The 19,950-nt window shown below is 34.1% G+C and overlaps 1 protein-coding gene across 5 annotated transcripts in view; it reads left to right on the top strand.

Moving 5' to 3' along the window:
* Window positions 1–19,950, top strand: part of VPS13A (vacuolar protein sorting 13 homolog A) — a 229,371-nt gene that overhangs the window by 28,499 nt on the left and 180,922 nt on the right. For all 5 annotated transcript variants that reach the window (XM_032866682.1, XM_032866681.1, XM_032866680.1 and 2 more), the window contains exons 6-17: window positions 1,210–1,319; window positions 2,004–2,063; window positions 4,303–4,362; window positions 4,481–4,561; window positions 8,056–8,113; window positions 12,692–12,819; window positions 13,009–13,115; window positions 14,544–14,715; window positions 16,309–16,371; window positions 16,890–17,019; window positions 17,854–17,948; window positions 18,290–18,432. In XM_032866682.1, the coding sequence (XP_032722573.1) occupies window positions 2,058–2,063; window positions 4,303–4,362; window positions 4,481–4,561; window positions 8,056–8,113; window positions 12,692–12,819; window positions 13,009–13,115; window positions 14,544–14,715; window positions 16,309–16,371; window positions 16,890–17,019; window positions 17,854–17,948; window positions 18,290–18,432 (1,043 nt within the window). In that variant the 5' untranslated portion in view covers window positions 1,210–1,319; window positions 2,004–2,057. The remainder of the gene's footprint in view (window positions 1–1,209; window positions 1,320–2,003; window positions 2,064–4,302; window positions 4,363–4,480; window positions 4,562–8,055; window positions 8,114–12,691; window positions 12,820–13,008; window positions 13,116–14,543; window positions 14,716–16,308; window positions 16,372–16,889; window positions 17,020–17,853; window positions 17,949–18,289; window positions 18,433–19,950) is intronic.

Here is a 19,950-nt window from a genome sequence, read left to right on the forward strand (position 1 = left end):
GTATGGAATTGAGAAGGAAACTACTGGATGGCGGAATGAAAATTTTGCATTGAACTGAATGAACAGATTCATAGAGCATAGGTTTTATTAGGATGTGGTGGTAACCAAATCAAATAAAAAAAATGCTGTGTCTTCAGAGAGCTTCTATTTTGTTTATTTACTAATTCTAAAGTCCTTTTATAGTTAAATATATTTACTCATCTGTTCACTGAATCTTGGGTTTGATGTAAATATATCTTCATCAGCTTATCCTCCTGGGCAGTTGAATTAGGGAGTAGTAGGTCATTAGAAGAAAAGACAGATAATATGTGTGTACAGGTGGAACAGGACTAGAAATAGGAAATGAGGTAGTTTTCGTTGGCATTTTCAAATGGGGGAAAGGAGGATAGTAACTCGTGGTTATCAAAGGCGTATTTTTTTCAAAGATTATTTATCTTAGATCATGGGGAGGAGCAGCAGGAGAGGAGGGAGAATCGTTGGGCAGATTCTCCTCTGAGCACAGAGCCCAATGCAGGGCTTGATCCCAGGACCCCAAGGTCATGACTGGAGCAGAAATCAAAAGTTGGATGCTCAACCGACTGAGCCATCCAGGTGCCCCTCCCTCAAAGGCATGTTAAAAAAAGAAATTAGGAACTTCAATCCTTTATTCTGTCTATCCCCTGGAAAGTTTTGAAACTGGAAGCAGTTAGTACCTTTTTTTAGAAAATGAAACAAATGAACTTCATTCCCTTGAGAGGAGAAAGGGAAAAAATCTTATATCTTCATGTCGGATTCATCAGCAAGAGAAATGTATTCAACTGTTTTATACATTGAACCACATACAACTTGTAATAATATCACTAATTTTAAGAGAGATGGCTACTTCCTGCTATTTCTGGCTTTTATAATTTAAGACCCATTATAATTCTTACCTAATAATCTTCATTGTTTTCCAAGTCTTTTTGTACTCAGGTGTGGTTAACAGAGGTTGTAAAATTTAATGGCAGTAAGTTTGGTTGGTTTTAGTTTCATTAAAAAAAATAGATTTTGAAAATTATGTATTTGGTTGCCTTTGAAAGTCTCTTGGTATGGAAGACTTAGGGAAAGCAGGTTCTTAGTGTTCTGTTTACAAATACAGATTTTTTTCTTTAACATGGCAATGTTATCTTGAAATGTGAATACTTATACAGTATATTTTTCAGTCAAGTTAAAGAATATTTGCTATTGTAGACAAACTTCGGGTGGAAAAACAGGATACTTTTACAGAAAAATTAATTACTCAGATCATAAAAAATCTTCAAGTGAAAATTTCCAACATCCATATTCGTTACGAGGATGATGTAAGTATTTTAATAGGTGAAACTTGTTTTTTTATGTTTTTATTTTACTGTTTGTTGACACCTGCTCTGTAGTGGTCAACCTATTGGATGCTGAAAAGTGGAGGGACACAGAGCTGAAAATGACCTGATCTTTCTTTTCTGTAATTATAGGTTTAATTCACAGTGTTTATTGCCTTGACTGCACTTTCCTAAGATGTTCAAAAATCAGATAATGAAGGAAAAGGCTTTTTTATATTATGGTCACCTTTGATGGTTGGGCATTATGAATTTAGTCGATATGTATTTTTAAAATACTTTATAGTTACCTCCTGGAAATTACGGTAGTATAGGAATCAGTAGAGCTAGATTTCGATTATCTCAAATAGATCCTGTATTCTCTCTGAAATGCAGTTATTGACATCTCAGAGTACTGTTGTGCATGCAGTCAATTGATCAATAAGCTTTTTTTATAAACTGAAAAACATGCAAATTTATTGCATAATAATACAATGATACTTGATACCTTAATTAGTATTTGGAAAAATATAGGAGTAAAAGTTGTAGAAAGTAGTAAAATGTAAAAAAAAAAAAAGGAGTAAAATGTTTTTGAATGAGATATAGAATATTTCCCAGAAAATGGACTTTTACAATAAAATGAATTTTAACTACTAAAAATCCGAGTAAGATTTGCTCTTTCCTCTTTAGATCACAAATCGAGACAACCCGCTGTCATTTGGTATTTCCCTCCAAAATCTCAGCATGCAGGTACTTCATCTGAAAAGTAATTTAGGGGAAGGGAGGGAAAAATGAAACAAATTGAAAACAGAGAGGGAGGCAAACCATAAGAGACTCTTAATCTCAGGAAACAAATTAACGGTTGCTGGAGGGGAGAGGGGGTCGATGGGATGAGCTGGCTGGGAGATGAATATTGGGGATGAATATGTGGGGAGTGCTGTGAATTGTGTAAGACTGATGAATCACAGACCTGTACCTCTGAAACAAATAATACATTGTATGTTAAAAAGAAAAAAAAATAAAAATAGATAAATTGAGAGGGGAATTTTTTTTTTTTTTTCCAAAATAAAAACTTGGGGGGGGAAATGAGCAAAATGTAAAATACAATAACATGATATAGCCAAAAAAAATTTAACCCTATTATGTAGTATAGTTCATCTAACTATTACTGTTTGTGTGTGCTAGCATCAGAAGTAGTTGTCTATATAGAATTACTATAGAAAGTGCATAGGCTGGATTGGAATTGGGGTAGGTAGGTTAGCATTTCAAAAAAACGGTTGACAATCAAATTTAGTTTAAAATATGAGGGCCTGTTATTTGCAGATTAGAACATTTAAGACTTTTCTTAAAATATGTTTCTTAAATAAGTAGAAAGTAAAAGTAATGAATGTTCATTTCAGAAACTTTAAGTCATGAAAAGCATAAACCAATCACTCATTTCCTCACTGCCATTATTAATATTGTGGCAAACTTTCTTCCTGTCCAGTTTTTCAAGTTGAGGAATTTTTAAAGTATAAGTGCAAGTAGAGGCTTGCATCCAGAATGGACAGTTGTGGAATTTGACATTTGGTTTGTTTTAAATACTTTATTTTAAAGAATAAACTGTTAGGAATAAAGTCTAATTCTGTTTTGTTTTCTACTCTTCACCCTTCTCCCAGAGAGAAACACCATAAGTGATATTTTATGTGATTTTTCTATAAATTTTCATTCTTCTCATCACAGTGCTTTTGACATTTACTTGTGTTGCTACACATAATTTAATTGCTGTGTAGTATTTCATTACTTTTATTTGGTGCATCCATTGGGTTTTTGTATATAATTTCTTCTTAAAACATGGATCCACTACAAGCAAAATAAATAAGAAAAGCCAAGTGAAAAGTTATCGAATGAAGTTGGGTGGGGTAAACTGTCAAATCTTGTTGTAAGTTTGAAAAATAAGGATGGAGAATGAGCCACTGGCTGTGGTGGTGTGGAGGTAGTGGGTAACTGACAGCAGTGGTGTTCACCACCACCTTTGGGAGAGCTTGGAATCTAGTGTCCTAGCCCACACCTATTCAGTTAGAAACTCAAGTGGGGGCCAAGCAGTCTAAGTTTTAGAAAGCCCTCCAGGTGATTCTGATGCAACGCTCAAGCTTGAAAACTTGACTGCCGTCATCTCTTCAGTTCTCTACTAATAAATGAGAACCATCTTTGCAGAATAAGCATTTAAACACTGTATTCTACTCAGTGGCTTCTCATTGCTATTGGAATAAAGTCAGTAGTTTTGTTTTAAAATAGTTTATAATTGCTTTGTAGTGTGACCCCACGTGACATCTGGTTTCACCTTTTTGCTTTGCATTATGTTCTGTGACCATACTAGGCTTCTTCAGTTCCCTGAACATTTTGCATATTTGCATATTTTTCTACTCTGAATCATATTCTTTTTTTTAAAGCTTTTTTTTTTTTTTTTAAAGATTTAATTTATTTATTTGACTCAGAGAGAGAGAGATCACAAGTAGGCAGAGCAGCAGGCAGAGAGAGAGGGGGAAGCAGGCTCCCTGCTGAGCAGAGAGCCCGATGCGGGGCTCGATCCCGGGACCCTGCGATCATGACCTGAGCCAAAGGCAGTGGCTTTAACCCACTGAGCCACCCAGGCGCCCCCTGAATCATATTCTTTACTGACCTTAAAATCAGCAGTTTCTATTCGTATATCCTATATTGGACATCACTTTCTCCATTACACCCCTGAGTTTGAGGCTCCTACCTCATTCTGAGAACTGTGTATTTAACCTCTACGGTGGCACTTGCCTGTTTGTAATTGCTTGTTCACTTTTTCATTCAGCAGTGAGCTCTTTGAAAGCAGAGGCTTTCTTGTGCTCAGTTAATATCCTTTCACTGAATGTTTCAAGAACATTTTTATGGGAAATTGGTCAAGGGCATGAATGGTGCAGTTCCATCAGTCTGCCATTTCATATGTAAATAACACTTTCACTGTTAATTTTCTTTTTAGACAACTGATCAAAACTGGGTTCCATGTTTACATGATGAAACTGAGAAACTATTTCGTAAGGTAAAATATTTTGTCGATCCATAGACTTAATAAAAGAAACTCAATTATTTGAGACTTCTGAAAATAGCATATGTTAAAGAAGAAAATAAGGCATGTAATAAATTTTATTTATTTTCAGTTAATCCGATTGGACAACCTTTTTGCCTATTGGAATGTGAAGTCTCAGTTGTTTTACCTTAATGATTATGATGAATCATTGGTAAGTAAATCTTTTTGGTATGTGTGTGTACACCTTTGTTGGTATCATAATTTGCATAAGGTTTTATTTTATTAACATACTGTAGTCTGGTCTCTTTTACTGGCAAATCTGTTAGCATTTACAGAAATAGATGAATATATATGTGCCTGTACACATACATGTATAGATCTTTTTCTTTTTTGTATAATAGACATGCAGGATTGGTATATATTAGTTTGATGTGTGCACTGTTATGGTCCAGTACTTGTACATAATGTGAAATGATCACAGTAGGTCTAACGTGCATTACCATACATAGTTAATTATAGAACTTTTTTCTTTGGGTGAGTACTTTTAAGATTTACTCTCTCAGCAATGTCAAAATGTGCAGCACAACATTGTTAACTATAGTTGTCATTGCTGCACATTTACATATATCTCCATCACTGACTTGTTGTATAACTAGAAGTTCTTAACCTTTTGACTCCCTTTACACATTTTGCATATCTCTCACTACTTTAGACAACCACCTGTTTGTTTTCTGTATCTGTGAGTATGAGGTTGGCCTTTTTTTTTTTTTTTTTAAGTATTCTACATATAATTGAGGTCAGATGGTATCTGCCTGACTTATTTCACTTAGCATAAGGCCATCAAGGTTCATCCTTGTTGCAAATGGCAAGATTTCCTTCTCTTTAATGGCTGAATAATAATCCACTATATGTATGTATGTATGTGTGTGTGTATATATATATATATATACACACACAGTATATTTTCTTTATCCATTCATCAATGGATTTTTTAAAAATATTTTATTTATTTTTATTTATTTATTTATTATTTATTTGACAGACAGAGATCACAAGTAGGCAGAGAGGCAGGCAGAGAGAGAGGGGGGTGAGCAGGCTCCCTGCTGAGCAGAGAGTCTGATGTGGAGCTCGATCCCAGGACCCTGGGATCATGACCTGAGCCAAAGGCAGAGGCTTAACCCACTGAGGCACCTAGGCTCCCCATCAATGGATTTTTAGATGGTTTCTGTATCTTGGCTATTATCATTAATGCTGTAGTGAACATAATGGTGCATCAATCTTTTCTATTTCATGGTTTTCGTTTCTTTTAATAAATACTCGGAAGTGGAATTGCTGGATTGTATGGTAGTTCTTTTTAATTTTTTAAGGACCCTCCGTACTGTTTTTCCATAGGGATTGCATCAATTTACATTTCCACCAACAGTGCATAGGAATTTCCTTTTCTTCGCATCCTTGCCAGCACTTGTTATTTCCTATTTTTTTTTTTTTATAATAACCATTTTAACAGGTGATAGCTCATGCTTTTGATTTGTGATTCCCCTGGTTATTAGTGGTATTGAATACCTGTTCATTTGCCTTTTGGCTATCTGTATGTTCAAGAAATGTCTGTTCAGTTCTTCTGCCATTTTTAAATTGGATTTTCTGAAATTGGGGTGTATGAGTTTATGTATTTTGAATATTGATCCCTTATCAGATAAATGATTTGCAAATATTTTTATGAGTTTTATGGTTTGAGGGCTTCCAGTCAAGTCTTTTAATCTATTTTGAGTTAATGTTTGTGTATGGTGTAAGGTAGTGGTCCAGTTTTATTCTCTTGCATGTGGCTGTCCAGTTTTCCAAACATGACATATTGAAGAGACTCTCCTTTCCTCATAATATATTTTTGGCTTCTTTGTTATAATTTATTTTATTTTATTTTTTTAAAGATTTTATTTATTTATTCGACAGACAGAGATCACAAGTAGGCAGAGAGAAAGAAGGGGATGCAGGCTCCCTGCTGAGCAGAGAGCCTGATGCGGGGCTCGATCCCGGGACCCTGGGATCATAACCTGAGCTGAAGGCAGAGGCTTTAATCCACTGAGCCACCCAAGCGCCCCTTCTTTGTTATCATTTAATTGACCATATATGCATAGGTATATTTCAGGGTTCTTTATTCTCTTGCTATGTGTATCTGTTTTTGTGCCAGTGCCATACTGTTTTGATGACTATGGCTTTGTAATATAACTTGAAATCAGGAATTTGATGGCTCCAGGTTTGTTCTTTATCAGATTACTTTGGTTATTCAGGGTCTTTTGTGGTTTCATACATATATGAGGGTCTGGTGTTCTATTTCTGTGAATAATGCCATTGGAAATTTGATAGAGATTGCATGAATTTGTAGATTTCTTTGGATAGTATGGACTTTTTAACAGGATTATTTCTTGCAATATAAAGCATGGAATGTTTTCCCATTTTTTTGCATCTTCAATTTCTCTCTTCATTATCTTACAGTTTTTGGTGTACAAAGCTTTCTTTACCTCCTTGGTTAAATTTTTTTTTAATTAAAATACTTGTTTTATTGCTTTAATTACCTAAAGCTACAAAATGTAACACATTTGTTTAACTACTATATAGTTTCAGTTAATTTTCTTTTTTAAAGTTTTTATTTAAATTCTAGTTGGTTAAGATATAGTGTAATATTGGTTTCAGAAGTAGAATTTAGTGATTCATCACTCACATGTAACACCCGATGCTCATTACTAGTGCCCTTCTTAATTCCCATCACTTATTTACCCATCCCCCACTCACCTCCCCTCTAGCAACCCTCAGTTTGTTCTCTATGTTTAAGTCTTTTATGGTTTGACTCCCCTCCCTCCTTTATTTTTCAGCCCTTCACATATGTTTATCTGTTTTGTTTCTTAAATTCCACATATGAGTGTAGTCATATGGTATTTGTCTTTCTCTGACTTCCTTGGTTAAACTTATTCTTAGGTATTTTATTCTTTTTGCTATAATTGTAAATTGGATTGTTTTCTTAATTTCCCTTTCTGCTACTGCATTATTAGTGTATAGAAATGCAGTAGAATTCTGTATATTAAATTTGTATCCTGCAACTTGATTGCATTTATTTATTAATCTTAACAGTTTTGGTGGAGTCTTTAGGATTTTCTCTATAGAATGTTGTGTCATCTACAAACAGTGACAGTTTTACTTCTTTTCCAATTTGGATGCCTTTTGTTCTTGCTTAATTGCTCTGGCTGGGACTTCTAATGCTATGCTGAATAGAAGTGGCAAGAGTGGGCATCTTTGTCTTTTTCCTGATCTTAGAGGATGAGCTTTCAGTTTTTAACTGTTGAGCATGTTAGCTGTGGGTTTGTCATATCTGGCCTTTATTATGTTGAGGTATATTTCCCTTATACCTACTTTCTTGAGATTCTTTATCATGAGTGGATGGTGAATTTTGTCAGATTTTATATATGTGCCTGTACACAGATATGTAAAAACACACACTATATGTCTAAAGGGTTCCTAGATTATTCTTTAATAGTGGGAATTTAATGGGATATTATCTAACCACTTCAATATTTTCCATAGCTAAGTCCTCCTGAGTTTTGAGTTATTTATTTTTTAAATTGCTTTAAAAAATTTTTTTGTATGTAATAGGATTTTTGAAGAGTAAAGATACATTGGCATGAATATAAATAAAAGCAGTTTGTCTTTTAATAGGACAGCTTGAGGAAGGGCATTGTCTATCAAAATATTGTTCCGGAAGGTTATGATTTTGGTAAGTATGTCTTATAAAATAAATGCAATTAATATAATCCGTATAAATTTTGAATGAGCATTGATAATGTCACTGTAATGTTTCATGTTAATTTTGTCATATAACTCAAGGTATTTATATATACACAAAAACCAGTTACCTGTTCTATGCCATTCATTGTTGGGGAGCTTTTTGCTATATTTTGAAACTATAGGAAAGAAGAGTGTCCAACAAGAGAGGATGTAATAAATGTGGTAAATCTCTAAGGATTATTCAGTAATAATTATGCTCTTTTAAAGACCTTTTACGTGCAAATACAATTTAATAAGGCTAGTAGCTGCTATAGTCTGTAGTGTGATCTTACTGTTTTAAAAATGTATATTTAAAATTTTTCTTCTTCATACTTTTTTCTGGTTCCAGATTTTCCAAAATGAACATGTAATACTTTTATAATCAGAAATGAGTTAACTAAAACTTCAAATTGAAAGGAGTACTATTTTTTTCTACCCTATAGGCACTCAATAAATACTAGTCAATGGATGGATAAATTATTTATTGGATTTGGTTGTCTGATGTCACCTACCAGTGATTCTTTTCTGTATTCTTCTACCTTCATGATTATACTTTATTAATTTCCTGACGTGGCTATTTTTTTTTTTTTTTAAGACTTATTTGAGAGAGCTCACATGTGCACGAGGTGGGGGATGGCACGGGAGAGACAGAGGGATAGAGAGAGAATCTGGAGCCAACTCCCCATTGAGCATGGAGCCCCAGGCTACTGAGTGTGGAGCTCAAAGAGCTCAAAGCCGGCTTGATCTCACCACTTGAGATTATGACCTGAGCTAAAACCAGGATTTGGGTGCTCATCCAGCTGAGCCAGCCAGACACCCTTTAAGTGACTCTTCTTGTTTTCATTCTTGAAACCAGTTGAAAGTCATGCAATAGGTATTTTATTTTCTAGATTTTTTTTTTTCCTGAAAGGAAACATTAGTAACAGATGAGATTGTGTATCGTGTGTGTTGATGATTCTCCTGTCTATCATTTTAGGTTTGACTGATTTCTCCTTTGCCCTACTATCATTTCCTGCTCCGTTTGTTAGTGAGGGTCTGGTGAGAGAGAAACTACACAGTAATTTGAGAAGGGGAAGTTTAATATAAAGAATTACTATCAGAGGACTGGTATGGCAAGGGATTGGCTAATAGAAAGCAGAGAACTCTAAGGAATACAGGAATAATAGAAGGAACCACCCCCACCCTGGGACTAAGATAGAGTGCCCAGAGAACAGGGTCTGTCTGCCTCAACACTGAGATCTAGATCTTGTTGGAAAGGACATGACCAGGGCTCACGGACTGCCGGGAAAAGTCTGTGTGGTGCCATGCCACTAACTTGTTGGAAATTTGCCCTCAGGAACTTGAGCATTTCTCTTGGGGAGTTGTCTCACAGGAGGCACTTCACTGCAAAATTGCCGTAGGGTGCTGGGAGAATTTGCTGGCTGCTGCTGGCTGCCAGGCACCTCAGCAGGCTAGTGCTGAAGACCTCTGTCATGCTGTAGGAGCTGCCTGCTGTAGGAGCCATTTGCTAGCATCTGGGCAGTGGAAAAGTCCTGGTACTGTAGGAGTCTGTGGAATGAGCCCTTTAGAACCCGGAACTCCCCTGCAGTAGCTCTCCAGTGTCCAGCTTTATGCTAGCTGCTAAAGAAAAAAATAAAGGACCCAAATCTAGTTTTTAGATTAAGCAGTGAAGGATGAATTTGGAATTCACAGCCAAATTGATAGTTGATAGAAAGCTTCTGGAGAGGGAAGGACTAAAGCTTTTTTTTTTTTTTTCCTTTTCTTTTTAAAAAAAGATTTTACTTATTTGTCAGAGAGAGAGAATGCACGTAGGGAGAGTGGCAGGCAGAGGGAGAAGCAGACTCCCTGCTAAGCTAGGAGTCCATTGTGGAACTCGATCCCAGGATCCTGGGATCATGACCTGAGCCAAAGGCAGATTCTTAACCAACTAAGCCACCCAGGTGTCCCAGACTAAAGGCTTTTTTTGTTTGTTCTTTATTAATGGGAGAGACAACAGTTTATTTATAGACTGAGATTGGAATGATCTGTAGAATATGAAAAACAAATGAGCAAGAGAGAGGACGGATAATTTCTTTATGAGATATGGGTGAGAGGGGACAGGATCTCATGCACAAGTGGAGTGCTTTGCCGCACAGAGGAACATGATTAGTTCATTTGTAAGACAGATTTTAGGTATAAGAGAAGTCCTTCTAGTAGAGATGCTAAGAGTAGTGTATGGAATTTCTCTTATGAGCGGTTATTTTTTAATACCTGCGGTGTGGGCGTTTCTGGAGGGAAGAGAGGGTATGAAATAGTCTTGTAGGTAAACGGGAGAGTGAATTCACTAGAGTGGTGCTCTCAAAGTATGGTTCAGACTAGCAACATCGGTATTACTTGGGAACTTGTTAGAAATAGAAGTCCTAGGGCCCATTCCAGACATACTGAATCAACTTCTGAGAGTGAGCCTTGGCAATCTGTTTTAATAAGCTTTCCTGGTGATCTTGATTAATGACAGATTTTGAGAGCCACTTTGCTAGAGTAGGGGCTGGGCAGTTCTTTTTTTGTTTATTTATTTTTTATTTTTTGGTAAAAGGCCAAATAGTAAATAATTTTCAGTTTTAAGGCCATATGTAGCCTTTGTCACATGTTTTCCTTTGTTTCTTTTAAACAACTCTATAAAGATAAAGCTGTAAAAATCATTCCTAGTTGATTGGTTGTACCAAAACACACTATGGTATGCATTTACCTAAACTGGACTAAATGTTGCGTGACTGCCTTGAACAGTGAGGACCTTTGGGTTTTATGACATTGCAGTGAGACCAGTCTGTGTGATAGTGTACATTTTTGTTTTGTTTTGTTTTTCTAACCAAATCAAATTTCTCAGGTAGTTTACAGATGTAGAGTAAATGGAGAGGGTTTTTATCCAGAATTAGAGTTTTGCCTGGTAAGTGCTGACAAAGTGAGCAGACAGAGGAGTGAAAACTGAATGCAGGGAGATGATTAAAATAACTGATTATAGAATTTTAATAGGGTAGAGAGGGACCTGAGGACATGAAACGGAGGTGAAAGACCGAGAAATGATGAAGATTAATGAATGGTCCGTCCCACAGGACCTGAAGGTTCAGTATTGGAGTATTGGAGAGCTAGGTGGTGGTGGTTGGATGGAGAGTTGGATGCTTAAGACTGAGTTTATGGAAAGGTCTAGCATATAGGAATGATAAGATCTAGTGGATGAAATAAGGGTGGACAAATCCAAGGTTCTGAGAGGCTATGGTTTTGGAAGGATTATTTGTATGTTAAAATCACTCAGAAATTAGTGTTGCCAGGAGCTAAAATCAGACTTGTAGGAGAGGTTGTAACCCAGGGATGGATAGAAATTGCAGCCAGGGAGACTATAAGGGATTGTGTAGTCTTGTATGTAACATAAGAAAGCTGGGGGAGAGGAGTCATTTTACTTTCAGATAGTGGTATTATTGCTGCGTACATACACTTTCTAAACTTTTTTTTCTTAAAATATGTATTTATTTAGAGAGAGGGTGTAGGGGGGAGACACAGAGGGAGAATCTCAAGCCGACTGCACACAGATCCCACCGTTTAGCTCCATCTCACGACCCTGAGATCACTACCTAAGCCGAAACCAAGAGTTGAACCCTTAACTGACTGTGCCTCCTAAACACCCCTAAACTTTATTTTACTATTTCCTTCCACTTACGTATATATACATTTTTCTTATTTTTTACTGTATAGTACTTTATAGATGTGCCATGATGAATTTAACCAATCTCCATTTGCTGAGTATCTTCTTGGTCCACTCAGTTTCAAAGTGTATCTGAATGCTCCATGTGTAAAAAAAAAAAAATTAAGTGCTGTGCCTTGGGAATGATTAAAACAAGAGGGACATACTATGTTTTTTATAGATTAGCTTATAATTTAGTAGTTGATCTTAGTATAGATTCTGCTATTGTTTGTCTCCCCCACAAGAATTCTTCTCTTTTCGAAACTAAATACGAAGGGTTGAGTTTAATCCATTTTAGATTATAGGTTGAGCCAAGAAGGTTATCCTGGGTTAACTCACTCATCTCACTTCTCCTTTTGCAAGTTAACATGGGGCAGATGGATACATAGAAACTGATCAGAAATTCAGACATTATAATTCTATAATAGAAGTCAGTGATCAAATAAATCTTTTCTCTCAGCACTTCTAATGTGATTCCTTTAAACTGTATTTTTGTTAAGATTATTTTATTACACTGTTTTTGCCTTTTAGAGGTTGTTCCTGCTTATAAAGATCATGTTGGTATTTTGAGGGGGAGTTAACTTAGGCTTCATTTACTTAAAATGTAAATTATAGGTAGGAAAAAGATAAAAGAATCTTGTTCATTAATTAAATGGCAGTTCATCTCACCAAATTATAGCAATGTGGAAATCTGGGAAAGCAAGAAGAGTATAAAAAATAAAAATCAGTATTTTCCAATTCATCCCCTTTGTACTTTGGGACTCTTGAAATATAACTCAGTTTAACTTTTTAAAAATTTATATTATTTTTCAGTGTTTCGCCCCATATCTGCTAATGCCAAACTTCAGATGAATCGGCGATCAGATTTTGACTTCTCTGCCCCCAAGATAAACCTGGAAGTTGAGTTACATGACATAGCAATTGAATTTAATAAACCACAGGTGATTTTTTTTAATGAAATTGTAAATCATGAGTTATAATTTGATAAAAGCAGAACTAAGATTTTAAATGTATTTCAAACACAATGTTACATGGTAACATTTCCTTTAGAAAGTCAATAATTTAACTTTTTTTAACAATTGAACAAAAAATCTGAAACATTTAAGAGCCTTAATTTTTTCATCCTTCAGTATTTCAGTGTTATGGAGCTTCTTGAATCAATTGATATGATGACACAAAATCTGCCATACAGGAAATTCAAACCTGATGTACCTCTTCACTATCATGCCAGAGACTGGTAAAAATGACTTTTTTTTTTTAAAATTGAGGTATAATTTGACATATTAGTTCCAGGTTTATAACATGGTGATTTGATATTTGTATATGTCATAAACTGAGCACCACAATAAATTTGATTAAGGTCCATTACCATTTATAAGGACAGACTTTTTTCTTTAGAACTTTAAAGGTATCTTAGCAACTTGCAAATATGCAGTAGAGTGTTAACTATTCTGACCATGCTGTATATTACATCCTTACTACTTACTTTATAACTAGAAGTTAGAACCTGTTAATCCCCTTCACCCATTTCACCCAGTGCCTATGCCTCACCTCTGTCAACCACCAGTCTGTTTTCTGGATCTATGAGCTCAGTTTTTTGGTTTTTGTTTTTTAAGATACCATATATAAGTGAGACCATACTGTGTTCTCTTTCTTTGTCTGATTAATTTCACTTGGCATAATGTCCTTCAGGTCTATCCATGTTGTCATAAATAGTAAGATTTCATTCCTTTTTATGATGAATAATAATCTGTAGTTTATCTATATACCATATTTTCTTTATCCATTCATTTGTTGATGGATACGTAGGTGGTTTTTGTATCTTTACTACTGTATTTAAATAATGCTGCATTTACTATCAGGGAACATACATCTCTTTGTGCTAGTATTTTCATTTTCTTAAGATAAATACCCAGAAGTAGAATTGCTTGATCTAAAAAAATTTAAGATTTATAAAATACAGTTTAAAAGTGAATTTATTGACTTTAAGAATAATTTTTTAAGATACTCTTTAAGAGCAGTTACAGATTGTCATTTGATTTATGGCTTTTGCTTATTATGTTAATAAAATTGATTTAAGGGATTTAAAAAAAACAAAAATGGAGATACTATAATACCATCAATTAACTGTATTTTTAGGATTATTAGAAACTGTATCCTAGTTTGTGTTTGGCAATGTCATTTAAAAAAAAATGCAAACTTTTGCATTAGATATTTTAAACCTATGTGATTAAAGTTGAAAATCAGGTTATGATTTTACTCACTCTAAAGTACAGCCCCTTTTTAAAATTCAGAAGTCTTGTTATTCCATTTATGAAGCTCTTGTTTTCTAGAAGTTGCAGTTATTCTTTCAGTTGACCTTTAGTTACTGTTCAGGTGACTAAAGTGCTATTTGCCAAGTAGTACTTCAATAGTCTTTCTGTAGAGCTATATTTTTTGTAACACAATTAGTGATTTTGCTTGTTTTTACTCAGGAAAGAGGTAAGATTAATAATTAATGTAGTCTTAGTATGAACAGGGCTGGGAAAAATCAAGTGCCTAGGTAGTCTGCCATTTCCATAGTCTCTGTACTCTGTACGCTGTTTTGGAGTAGAAGCAGTTTTGTATTTCATAATGTTGGCTTGATGGTGTTAAGTGTGGGGTTTTGTTTTTGTTTTCTCACTAGGTGGGCTTATGCTATACATGGTATTCTTGAAGTAAATGTCTGCCCCCGGTTACGGATGTGGTCATGGAAGCATATTAGAGAACACAGGCAAAAAATGAAGCAGTATAAAGAACTGTATAAAAAAAAGATAACGACTAAGAAGCCAGCTGGTGAAATTCTCATCTCTTTGGAGGTCAGCATATTTAGAAATTATTGAATATTTTGTACTACATAATTCCTCATAATTTGTTTTAATTTTGACTGGACCGTTTGCTTTCACTTAGACGTTTTTTCGTATTCCTGTTTTTCACTTCAGTTGGGTGGTGGAAGCTCTGGTGTTACTCTCCTCTGACCTGTTTGAATTTGAGATTATTCTCAATCAGGAGAGATTTGAGTTCATGCAAAAAGTAACTTGAAGCCTCACATTATGATTTTTCTAACCTCGAAACCTAAAAAGCATTTGCTGTATTGATTCTAGTCTTTTCTGTGTCAGTTTCACAGCCTTATACTACCTGTCATCACTCCATTTTCCCTGTTAACCATCTGATGGCAGTGATTAGATAAATTTCTTGTCTTTTATACATGCTGTGCTTATACTTGTAGCCGGGTCCCTCTGTGTTTCCTCATTTCTGTTTATTCCAGTTTTACTCACTCCTCAAGCTCTACGTAAGTCCCATCTCTTATATGAACTTTCTGAATTTTCTACCCATACAGAATCCCTTTTCATTCTTGGGCATTTCTAGTCTTTACCAGCAACTCTGCACTTCATTATCTGTCTTGAGAATTCCCTAAATACTGGCCTTATCTGTTAGCATTATGTTATATTCTAGAAGGGATTGTTTTATGGATGGATGATGTTTAGTTTAGGGAGACTGTGGGGAGGTAGTTTCTCAAAATTAATGTAACCATTCTGAATCTAGGCCAGTTTTCAATTAGGAGCTCCCTAAAGATTGACTTTTATCTTTATGTTTGAGGTAAGAGACTTTCTGCAGACCTAGACTGTTAGGAATGCTTGGGTTGAGAGTCTTTTGGGATGGCTACAGATTTCCTTAAATTTTTTTTTTTTTTGAGGGGGGATCTTTTTTGATCTTAACCTGAATCCTCCAAGTCTACTGAATAGCAGAACCCTGAGTAAGTTGTTTTCTAGATAATAATAGATCATGGATGCTTCTGTTAGGGGGAAAAAAATTTTAGCATGAAGCTCTAAAAAAAAAAGTAATCATGGAAATAGTGTAATATGATGAAAGATTTAGTTTATCTCCATTAGTTTATTCAGTAGCCATAAAAGCTTTAGAAAGTACAGAATTTCAAAACAAGTTTTAAGTGTATCTAGATCTGCTAGGAATATATTAAAGATGACACACCAACTGTGCATATAATACGAAGGATTTAGAATTACATTTTTAGTTGAAAGTGACACTAATGTGTTTATCCTCAGTTGTAGTTAGAACCCAAATAAAAGTCATTTTAAACAATGTCTTTATGGTATCTTTTAGTATGGGTCTGTAAATCTTAATATGACACCTCTATGCATGACATGTATGATTTCTTTAGGAAAGTTACTCCATCATTACTAATTTCCAAGCTGACATATATAGGCACTGCTTCTCAGAATTTAAAAGCAGTATTATGTTGATGGTTGATCTGTTTTTTGCCTCCTTTTATGTCTTTCCTTACTGCAGCAGTTTGTTAGATTATAAATTAAAAATTTTTTAATCTTTATTTTTATCTTTCTATTGACTATATAAAATTATTCATTTAAACACACTTTTGTTTATATTTTAAGGAGTTGGAAAAGACCTTGGATGTATTTAATATAACTATATCAAGACAACAGGCAGAAGTTGAGGTAATCCCAGATTATCTTTTAATCGATAAAAATAAATCTAGATTCCATGTAGATTTAACAGATGCAGTGATATTGTTACTGTTTGGCTATAATATACTGTTTCCTAAAAGGGGTTCAAATTTGCTTCTTTGTGCTATAAGAAAATTAACTTGATGTTTTGTTCCATACATTTGAATTAGGTCCTCTGGGGGAAAAATTCTTGCTAAGTAATTTGGCTAAATAATAATTCTTGCTAAATAATTATCAAACACTGAGTTCATAAGAAGGTGAAAATCCAATCTTTGGGGTGGGCGGCGGGATTGTGTGATTATGATGACTTGTAAGACAGTAGTGCTCTCTACCTGGAAATCCTAAATTATGTTTGACTTACGTTGCTTTACTTTGTTTTGTTGTCTGTTTGTATGTTGTTTACATTTTTTCACTGGAATAGTTTAATTTTGTAAATGTCATTTTTCTTTCTCTTTAGATTGCTAAATAAAGGATAATTTGTTATTTATTTGAAAATTTATTCATTTTAGGTAAAGAAAGCTGGATATAGGATTTTCAGGGAAGGAGCAAAAGATTCAGAGGAAAACAAAGGATGGTTTAGCTGGCTGTGGACTTGGTCAGAACCAAAAAGTAAAGAACAACCAGATGTTAAGCCTGGAAGTAGGTCCATTTCATTTTGTAGCAGTGCAGTTAATCATTAGGTTAATTTAGTGCAGCTACTCATCAGTTGCGAAAATAAAGTTTTGCAGAAAATTTTCTAAGATAAACATTATGACCATATATACATATTATATGTAATTTATTCTTATCTATAAAATTACTATTAAAACATTGTACTTATATATGTCAAATTAAAATTAAAATTTTTATCTTAATGTTTAAAAAAGAGCTTTATGCTCAGGATTTAATAAATTTGTAAATTCCCAAGGGTATAAGCCATTGTAAATTTTTGTTGAAATTGTTTCTTGGAAAGATTTTTGTTTCCTTACTAAATGTTTAAGATCATAGCTTTTGGAGACATAGTGGCTTAAGTTTATATCCTACATCGGTCACTTCCTAGCTGTGTAGCGCAGGCAAATTATTTAAATTCTCAAAACCTCTATTTTATCATCTGTAAAATGGGAAATTATAATATTAGTGTTACTTACTTTGTATGCTAAGTATGTTGCTTAGCAGAATACCACTAAGTGCTTAATACAGGTAGTTATTTTGTTAGCTTGCTTAATCCAAATACTTAGAAATTTCTATTGCTAAATTTACATATTTAGTAGTTTATATTTTTGGAGAATAATCTTTCTAAAATTGCCAGTGATATCCTAACATTCAATGATTACCACTTTTTTCTTTTTTTTTTTTTTTAAATAAAAGTTCTTTTAAAAGTTTCTTAAAAGTATAAAAAGAAAGATAATTTTGCCAGTTTGTTAAAAGCAGCTAAATTATGGGTTAGTTTTATCTTACCAGTTAAGAATACAAAACACTTCTTTATGATTATAGTTCTTGAAGAAATGTTGACATCTGAAGAAAAAGCTTTACTCTATGAAGCAATTGGCTATAGTGAAACAGCAGTTGATCCAACCTTGCCAAAAACAGTAAGATGTTTTCTTGCCTTATATCTTAGAGTTTAATGGTATATATGCCTATTTTTAATGTTTTCAGAAATGTTACTGACTACTCTGTGAGCTTTGTCTAGTTGGTACATATTTATTTTAATTTCCAAGGTATGAATAAAAATTGCCCTTACTTTTTAGTGTTTATATGGTGATTCTTTAATATATAAAGGATTGTTTTTAAAGTATTTTTTTGGTTATTGGAAAGAATAAGCTGTGAAGAAGAGTATTTGTTGTCTCTATCTATCTTTATATATATATAGATACACACATACATATAAAATACATATAAATTTCATTTTATTTTTCTCAATATATTCTAGTTTGAAGCCATGAAGTTCTTTGTTCACTTGAAAAGTATGTCTGTTGTTCTAAGAGAAAAACGAGGGACACCTGAGCTGTTAGATATTGTAGTAGAAGAATTTAGCACTTTGATTGTGCAAAGACCAGGAGCACAAGCTATTAAGTAAGTGCTTTTCTTTTACTGGTAAGTAAACATTTCATCATAAGGTGGGAAGTTAGATTACGGTCTTACAGTATTTTGTAAGGGTACTATTTTAATGTATCCTTACATATTTTTAGGAACTTAAATTTTGGAATTATTAAAAATAATACTGGTTCAGTAGAAAACTCTATGCTAAGGAAATGTAGAGGGACACTGAAGAATAAAACAGAAATGCCAGCAGTCACCCTATATAAACGAAACCGCATCAACAGTTTGGTTTTTATTTGGGAATATCTTTATTTCTTTTGTTTTTAAAAATAGTTTTATTGAGATATAATTAATATACCATGCATTTCGTCCATTTAAAGTGTACAACTCAGTTATCACACTTCTAGTGTCCTATACCAAATTCACAATGGTATATTTATAGAGTTGTGCAACAATTACCATTATCTTAATTCTAGTACATTTTGACACCCTAAAAAAAGAAATCCTATACCTTTAAGCTTTTTCGCAGTCACTCCCCATTCTCCTTTCTCCCCAGTGTATGGCAACAACGAATTTACTTTCTGTTTCTAAGAATTTGTCTGTTGGAGGCATTTCATATGAGTGGAATCATGTAATGTATGGCCTTTTTTGTCTAGCTTCTTTCACTTAGCATGATATTTTCAAGGTTCATTTATGGTATGGTGTGAATTAGTATTTTATTTTTTTCCTTTGCACGGTAAGATCCCACTGTGGGGATATTCCACATTGTGTTTGCCCATTCATCAGATGATGGATATTTGGTTTGTTTCTGTTTTTTGACTGTTATGAATAATGTTGCTCTGGATATTTACGGACAGTATTTTGTATGGACAATAAGGCTTAAATTTTCCTGGGTATGCACTTAAGAGCAGAATTATTTCCTCACATGGTAACTCTGTATTTAACTTTTGAGGAGGAATTGCCGGATTGTTTTCCAAAGAGCTGCATCATTGTATATTCACACCAGCAGTGTATGAGATTTCTTATTAATTGATATCCTTGACAACACTTACCTGTCCTTTTGAATTACAGCCATCCTAAAGGGTGTGAACTAGTATTTCATTGTTGTTTTAATTTGCATTTCCCTGATAGCTATCAGTATTAAGCATCTTTTCTTGTGCTTATTGGTTTCTTCTATATATATTCTTTACAGAAATATATAGTAACTTACTTTGCCCATTTTTAAATTGAGTTGTCTTTTCATTCAGTTTTAAGAGTTATTAAGAGTTCTGTATATATTGTTGATGAGAATCTTTTATTTCATAAGAAAGTCATAATTGTTTTCTCTCATTCATTGTTTCTTCTCAGTTTTTTGGTGGTATTCTATGCCAGATATTTTTGGTTTTGGTGAAGGTCCAGTTTATTTTTTGTAGTTGTTGCAGTGAAGACTCAAGAAGTCTTCACCTAACTCAAGAACACAAGATAAATTCCTGTGTATTCTTGTGAGAATTTTACAATTTTCTCTCTTAAATTAGGATTATGACCCATTTTGAGTTAATATTTATATATGGT

This window comes from Lontra canadensis, unplaced genomic scaffold, assembly GCF_010015895.1.
Source record: "Lontra canadensis isolate GAN:19392208 unplaced genomic scaffold, GSC_riverotter_1.0 scaffold31, whole genome shotgun sequence".
NCBI lineage: Eukaryota > Metazoa > Chordata > Mammalia > Carnivora > Mustelidae > Lontra > Lontra canadensis.